Here is an 8,658-nt window from a genome sequence, read left to right as displayed (position 1 = left end):
ACTCCCCTTGTCCTCCCACTAAAGCGATGAGAGACCATGCCCAAGTCCACTTTGTGTCCATCGGAATCTATGATATCATTAGCAGAATTCTGTTCCCTGGGCCAGGAACATAAAAAGAGCCACATCATAAACATGGGGAAGATATGAGTGAAAGAAGGGCTTCTGTGTTCTTTTTAAGCAAAATATGAACCATTTAAGCAAATGTGGCTCAAGGGGATCAGTTATGCAAACCTGAGATAAATTCAAAATACAGAGATCCCTGAAAAGACTACTAAATATTGATAGCAACTTAAGTCACTGATGGTTGAAAAAGCACACATTAAATGATTATGTTAATTCCATTTTTATATTTAAAAAAACAGGGGCACGGAAAGGAGAAAGGAGAGAAACCGTTACCATCTTAGCACACCAGTGATCTCATAGGCAATTAAGCAACTCTTAGGGCTAAATTGATTTCTATGTTCCATTTAGTCGTTTATTTTAAGTCCTTATAAGAATGAGATGTACTTTACTTTTTAACTCAGCTCTGTGGATGTGATGTGAGTGGTAGTAACAGCCTTCTCACTGCAACACACATAGTAGGAGGCAAAAAGTATTTGTTGAGCAATTAGCTGAGTCAGAGCAGTAACTATACAAAAATGAGATTTTATTTCTATACACATACATGTATTTGTCTACATTTTGTACACTCTATAACCCTTTACATAAACGTACAACTACATAAAATAAGCATACTATGAGCCAAAGAGAACATATAGTATATTAAAAATGTTTCCCCCCAAAAAAATCATTTTAACAAGTCACTTCTAATTTGTATTTTAAAGTGATTTATGGAAGAGAGAATAACTGTGAAGACTATGGTTTTACAATTCAAAATCCTTTTTCCATGGAGCAACCTTCTTCTCTCCAGCAGGATCAAAGGCCCTTTTTTGTTTATCTGAACTTTGAAAGATTATGAAATTTTGAAACATTCACTGAAGTTAGAGAAATAATAGGAAATCCTGAGCATAAAATTTAAACTGCCAGTATGACATCAGGCTCAAAGAAGATTTTAACAATTAAAACTAAAAATCAAATAACAATCATTATAACTTTTCCAGTCAATCTACAATTAATTTTAATGAAAGGGGTGCCATCAAATGTATGCTCAATCCTTTGCTGAAGGTGTAGACGAGTCTTTTCTTTTGTCCTGCAGAAACTGCTATTTACATATCTACATATTTTTAAATGTATGATCTATAGTCAGACATTAAAGGATCAATGCAGAACTTATAAGGGCAATATTTTTTAAGGTGTCTAATAATGGCATATCAAACAAAGCATTTTTATTGCTTGCTTTCAACACTGTGGACATTCTTGGACACTATTGCACACTTCCCTAAACTACACAGAAGAGTTATGCTATATTTAAATGTGGAATAGGATATCTTCCATTTCAATGTATACGCAAAGTGCACATTTTAAAACTACTTAGATTAAAAAAAAATAGGGTGTTACTGAAATGGGATTAAAGAATACATTTATTGACTCCTATAATAATTTTCTTTTATTAAGAACTAGAGGCCCAATGCATGAAATTCGTGCAAGAATAGGTCTTCCTTCCCCCGGCTGCCAGCATCAGCTTTCCCCCTCTGGCACTTGGGGCCCCAGCTTCCCTTGCTGCCCTGGCTTCGTCCAGAAGGTTGTCCGGAAGGATATCCAGTCTAATTAGCATATTATGCTTTTATTATGATAGATGATAGATTACTTTTTTGTGAATAAATTTTTACTGGCAAGGCTGTCTTCAGGGTGAATTCTGTTAAAAAGATTTATTTGTGACCTTGGTAATAAGTTAACCATGCAAAGCACATAAGAAGAATCACACTAAAACAAAGAAAATAAACATTTTAGACTAGGCAAAGGAATAGCCATTTTTGTGACTTTGCTTACTTCCATAAGATAATCATTTTTATTGATTTTATGAATGTACCTATTTATGCACTATTCTGAAACACTGTACAAAATTGCAAGAAATGCCACTATTTGACTACTGATGTTGCTACAAAAACACCATCATATCTACTAGTAAAAGTCAACTAATAACTGCTAATGTTTATGTGAATCAAAAGGATTTTAAGTTTTCCCAAAAACATTGAATCCAGGCATAAGACACAATTGTTACATTCTATTAACATTTTTGAGGGGCATAAAGAGCAATTTTTAAATATTAGAAGAAAAATAAAATTCATCCATAAAGAATTATATAAAGTAGAAAATTTTAGTTTTTAATTTAGTTACTTGTCTTTGTACGTGTTCTAAGTTAGCTAATTGTGTGTGTGTGTGTGTGTGTGTGTGTGTGTGCGCGTGTGTGTGTGATGTTTGTGCACATGAATTAATTTGCAATTTTGGTGATGCTTTGAAGTTGCAGTTTAAAAATGTTCAACTCTTACCAAAACCTCTCCCGGTATACAAAGCTGTTGTAAATTTGAGTTGGTGAAATTTAGAGCTGCAATTTACAAAAGCAGATTTGCGTTCATTCTTATCTGAAAGTGCCGCTTTTGAGACAGAAAAATGTGCCAACTCACTGCCCTTTCCATTGTAATTGGTGGCTTCGGAATCCTGATGAAAAGAAGCCTTAAGGCAGGATTTGCAGTAAACAGGAAAGAAGAGAATCATGTAAGTGTGCACCTACATATCTATATTCTGTGACACCTATGAGTTCTCAGTGGTGGGAGTTTTTGGCACAATTTCCTACTACGAAATGTAAGTTGCTCCCACAGCAGCCAAACTGGGTGCTTTTTTCCAGTCTCCAGCACCAAGAAAATTGAGCTGATCAATTCCAATACAACACATACCTGAAAAGGGTAAGACACATTTCCTTTTACTTGGTTCAAACAATTTAAGATGGATTCCATTGATTAGAATGAGCACGAGGATTTCAATTATTACTTTCAAATAAACTCTGATGCTAAAAATGTAATGACCATGGCATTCTGATCATCACTAAATTCTAGGCATGACTGACATCCAGATAGGTGCTACTCGTAATTATTTGGGCTTGTCATGCAATACTATGTACATGGCTATACATACTATGGAGAGTAATTAAAAGCTGATGTCAAATGTCTAGGGTTCCTTCTAATGTGGACTAAGCTTCCAATTATGCTAGGAGGGATTATGACCACCCAGGAAGAGACTGAAGTTGCTGACATGAGGTTCTGTTATTTAGGAGAACTGATCCTGGAATTACAATGCTATCTTATATTACAGTTAGGCAACGGTAGAAAAACACTCCTGTATAAGACCCAAGTAAAAAAAAAAAAAAAAAAAAAAGTTCATCAAATGTGGCAGAGGGTCTCCAGTTTCATGGCTGTTATAAGAGGAAATCAATCAGGTTGTCTGAAATCCACCTTAAGCCATTTCCAAGGGTAAATCATAATTTGGGCAGGAGATACTTTTTTGTCTACAGTTCCACGCATAAGCAAATCCGTGTCTCCTTTAAAGGTGTACTGTTAAGCTATATCACTATATATATACTGTACATGTCGGTTCACCCATTAGCAGTTATTAGTCAGACTGTACAGAGCAAAACAAACCGAGCTGAATGGTGCCACGCATCCCCAAAGTTAACCATCCCCTGTTTTAGGGGTCAGTCCTACCTTCAAGGACTGACCCCTAAGACAGGCTCCCTGTTTAAATAGGTGGCCCAGTAAACCAAATTAAATGTACCAAACAAAACGGGGAAGACTATTCTGGACATTCTGTCGATTTTGCTGACACTGTTGAAGGTTTTCTTGGCTTCGGCGGGCTTGTTTTCCGGCTTCTTGTTGGGCTCCGGCGTGGCTGCACTCTTGGAGATGGTGGAGAGAACGGGGTCTTTGGAAAGGTTGGGGGCGTAATTGGCCACAGCCACCGCGTAGGCATTGTTCTGTATCATGACGGAGGCTTTCTCCTTTTTCTATCGAAAAACACAAGAAGTCACAGAATGTGGGTTGAGCCTGCTTCTTAACACTTTCCAAATTGTGAAGTATTTTGATAAACATCATTATCCACCAGACATAAAGAATTTAGGGAAATAAATAAGTTTTTAAAAATCCTAAAACCGTGATGGTGAGGATACCCTCACAATAAGATCAATGGTACCATTTTCCTGCACAGCCATTTTTGGCTCCCATGGACACAATAAAATACAACTGTAATCCTGACACAACAACTTTGACTATTTTAAGGAACTCAAATATTTGTTGAGTGAATGAGTGAGTGAATAAGTGAAAAAGCAAAAATATTTTAACAAGGGAATGATAATCTATAATGAGTGATTTCAGATTCTGAATAAAGAAATGTAATTTCTTTAACTTGATAGCAGGATTTCCTCCCTTCATGTCACACTCAAAGAGCGATGCTTTACTCAGGTGGTAAAAAATTGTAACCATAAACAATGGCAGTGTAATAAATACTAAAATATAAAGAGGAAGATAAAATACAAACTTTAAAAATTTTTTTTGCTCACTTATCCACAACCTGTTTCTCCTTATAATCCCCAGTTCAGCTCTCATGACTCTAGTCGGGGTCACTGTTACCTCCGGCCTGGATGAATGGATATTCCAGTGTGCTCTCCCAGCCCGGCTTGACCTTGCCTAACCATTAGACACACTCTAGCCAGAGGGATTTTTTTTTTAAAGACATAAATTGGATCATGTCACTCTTCTGCTTAAATCTCTTTAGTACGATATCTTGAAACTTGGAGTAAAAGCGATTCTTACCAAGGCTTCTTTCTTTTGCTTATTATATATGAGCCCGCTAAAACAGCTTCAGTTTTCAGAATATTTCTTTGTTTGGTGCCTCTGACCCTGCTACTTCCACAGCCTGGAATTCCTTCCATCCATCCTGATGTTCACAGGATCCATTCCCTCTCCAAAGTGGATCTTGGTTGAAATGCCATTTCCTCAGAAAGGCATTCCTTAACAACTCAGTCTTACAGAGTCCTTGTTCCCATGTTAGTTCTTTCATCACACTCAACTTATTTTATCCCCATCATGGTATTTTTCAAAATGTGTAAATTCCTTCTTTAGTTGTGTGATTATTGTACTGGCACATAATACGTAGCTGAATTGATGAAGCCGGAAAACACCGAAAGTGTTTACCAGAATTTTTATATTAATATAACTGTATCATTAGTTATTAATATGGCAAATAAAATGGAGCAATGAATTATATAAAATACTGAATAGTGTAAATCAACAGACTTAGGGGACCAACTGGTCTAGAATAGGATCAGTTAATTTGAATAAACATTTCTCAAAATATTTGCATAAAATGATATCGGAAAGGCCCACGGAAAGGCCAGGAGGTTCTGAAAACAGGACTGGACTTTCTGTCCTTCACTGGCATCCGGCTTTTCCCTCTGATGAGACATCCTTCCAGGCCAGGCTGGAGTAGGACAGGAAATGGGGTGATGGATTTACCATTTGTATCTTTATATGCAGTGAGAAGACAGCCTTTCTTCAGTAGTGACACTTGTCCTTACTGTGTTACAAATGGACAGTGATGGTGAGTCGAGAGCTAACACTTTTCCAGCGCTGTGATGTGTCAGGTTGAATGATAGGCCTAGGTGTCATCTGTGACAAACTTCACTGCTGGATAAGAAGTAAGTTCTACTATTAACCCCATGTTACAAATTCAGAGAGGTTTTGTGACATGACCAGGTCTGGCTTTTATTAAATGGATGAAAGTGTACACACTCTTAGATGTGCGTGACTTCTAACCTCTGCTTTAAACACTATGCGATGTGAGTTTCACTCTGAGGAAGGTGTTTGAAACTTGGAAGTACTTGTTACTGAAATAGTCCAATTTATGTTACTGGGCCAATTTTCTAAAAGGACTCTTAACACACAAAGGATGTAACATGTAGTGGTTCTATTATTTCAACTCTACCTAAGCATCATTTAAAATGATGTCACATTTCACTTATAGAGAATTGGGGTCTTGAGAATGTTTCTTAACATCTCCCTTTTCAGCTTCAATTTGATTAAAATGGAGGTAATTATACCAAATCCATATCGAACTGTTGTGAGAGTCAAATAAACTAACATAAGTATTTGAATCACGGTGAAATACATCACATTTAGTGGAGAGTAGTGAAAGTCAGAATTTATGTACATACATGTCCATATATAATACGTACAAACATTAGGTTTTTGTGGAATATAATCACTTTCATTAGACTAATAGAAACAGATTTCAATGGTTTATTCTATAATTCTATTATGTAATTCTCCTGAAATTTCTCAATTTCACCATTTATAGATATAGGGGACTGGGAAATCAAGAAATAAGCTCAACTGTAAAACAATGTTTGTGGAAGTTGTTTTACTAGCGATTGAAACTCATATAAGTGAGAAGGGGGATAATATGGCTCATGAACAAAATCAGTAAATGATGTATTTTTTTACACTCTTTGAGGAAAATGTAAATTATGCCACTATGAAAGTTGTTGATGTTGCTACTAAAGTAGAATGAAAAGGAAATATAACTAAAATTAATTAAATTCTATTTTTAAAATGGTGTTTTATAGAATTCAGAATATTCTGAGCTTACTTTATTGGCGTTCTGAATATATATTTAGAAACTCAAGTCTAGAAATTTTCTGATTACAGAAATCTAAATGTCTTACAGCAGAGAGGCTAACCCATCTTGGCTTCCATATAGTACTACCCTGTTTCCCCGAAAATAAGACAGTGTCTTATATTAAATTTTTTCCCAAAGATGCGCTAGGTCTTATTTTCAGGGGATGTCTTATTTTTCCATGAAGAAGAAAATGGTACACATTTATTGTTAAATGAAAATAAAGGAAATTTATTACCTGTATACAGTACGGTAGTACGGTAGTTGTCAACACAAGCCAGACAAACTGTGAATCCTACAGTATCAAGAATTTACTCATTTATTCAATGACAATCATGTCATCATCTTCTGGAACATCATCATAACAATCCAATTCCTGAATTTCCTGGTGACTTTCTTGTGACTCCATTTCTTTAGAATCAGTAGACCAAATCTCTCATGATTAGCCTAGGGGGGGCTTTATTTTTGGGGGATGCTTTATATTTCACTCAGAAGAAAACCTGTAAGTAGGTCTTATTTTCAGAGGATGTCTTATTTTTGGGGAAACATGGTAGGTAAAATAATGTGTGAATACTCTAGCTAAAATATGGATACCTATTTGTCTGGCACATAAATACAAAGAACCACCACATAGTTTTAGAGTTGGGAAGAATCACAGATGTGTCCCTTAGAACAAGGAGCTTTTGTTAATATAACACTACATATAATAGACTTTGGAGGAAACACCGGGTCTCCATAGTGGTAACTCTATGCTCTTTCTACATACCATGTGGCTTTTTTTACAGTCATTGTGGTGACCAGAGAGCCCATTACTTGTAAAACAACAACATGCTCCCTTGCCAGACAATGGTATTAACTATCAGCTAACCCTCCTGACTAAGAAAAGTGATACTTACAGAAAATCCTTGGAAGGTTATACAGTCCATCCACTTCTCTAAGTACTCTAAAGTCTTTCCTTGGATTAAATTGGGCCATGAGAAAGCTATATATTTGGACCATGTTAGCTTAGATCCTTGAAGAATTGCCTTCACTGAGTTGTGTGTTAATGTAATGCCTTCAGTTTTTATTGAAGGGGACTACAAGAAACATCAATATGAAATTAATTACTGCGTTTATTGGAAAAATGTTGACATTACTACTTGCAACAGTACCCAGTTTAAAACCCATATGATGTTGTTTTAAAAAGAGAACTCAGTGTAGGAAAATATTTTTCTGAGGGAATTGATGCTTCCATTTTTTGATGAAAGAAATATAACTACCCCCTCGCCTCATGGTTTACTGTGGTAGCCAAGAAAATCAGAATTTGAAACTTACTATACTTATGAACTACAGTTCATGTTTTGGCCCAAATGGTGGACAAATTGATAGTCTATTTTCCTTCATCCTGATCTACTTCTAGTCATATATGATTTTATTAATAAAATTTTATTAAATATATACATTTTTCTGGTAAACTGCCTGAAATGCTCTTGGAACAAGGCAGGATGCGTTAAAAAAAATAATAAAACAATAAAAAGACTTGAAAGTGATGTTTTCCATGAGTTGTATGAAGTGAATCACAAAATAATGACATGCCTCATATTAGCTTGGGTATTACATTGCTATGTTTCTGCTTTAATAATTTAATATCTAGTTTATTTTTAGAGAATATGCTTTGCTTGGACACTGATTGAGGTTTAGGAATGAAAACCATCTCAACAGGGTTAAAGTTAATTATTTAAAAATTTTATCTCAAATAAATTATGTGCTAAACAGTATGCTAGGAAATGGTAAAAAAAATGGTGAATAAAACAAAACCCTTAGAGCATGTAACCTGCTGTCAGAAACAGATTTATTTACAATAAATCTATAATTTGATGAGGCAACATAAAAGAATTTGTATAAGTCTGCAGAAACATTACAGCAATTGGATTTGTTTGGACAGTTTTAAGATTTAAGTATAATTAGATGGATCTTATGAAATAAGTTAGAGTTCACTGGTTAGGGAAAGGAGGCAAGGGCATTTTAGCCAAGGAGATCAGCACATCTAATGTCCTGGAGATGTGTAGAAGCATG

The 8,658-nt window shown here is 35.5% G+C and overlaps 1 protein-coding gene across 3 annotated transcripts in view; it reads right to left on the bottom strand.

Annotated features, from left to right (window-relative positions):
* Positions 1–629: 629 nt before the first annotated feature.
* The window catches only part of GABRA2 (gamma-aminobutyric acid type A receptor subunit alpha2), a 96,919-nt gene continuing 88,890 nt past the window's right edge, over positions 630–8,658 (bottom strand). For 2 of the 3 annotated variants that reach the window (XM_045572908.1, XM_036417237.2), the window contains exon 9: positions 630–3,937. In XM_045572908.1, the coding sequence (XP_045428864.1) occupies positions 3,699–3,937 (239 nt within the window). In that variant the 3' untranslated portion in view covers positions 630–3,698. Of the gene's footprint in view, positions 3,938–7,499; positions 7,680–8,658 lie in introns of all 3 variants that reach the window. The other variant, XM_036417229.2, reaches the window with a different exon arrangement.

This window comes from Pipistrellus kuhlii, unplaced genomic scaffold (genome assembly GCF_014108245.1).
Source record: "Pipistrellus kuhlii isolate mPipKuh1 unplaced genomic scaffold, mPipKuh1.p scaffold_m20_p_1, whole genome shotgun sequence".
Classification (NCBI taxonomy): domain Eukaryota; kingdom Metazoa; phylum Chordata; class Mammalia; order Chiroptera; family Vespertilionidae; genus Pipistrellus; species Pipistrellus kuhlii.
The sequence above is the reverse complement of the archived record's forward strand: the minus strand, read 5'-3'. Positions and strand labels throughout refer to the sequence as shown.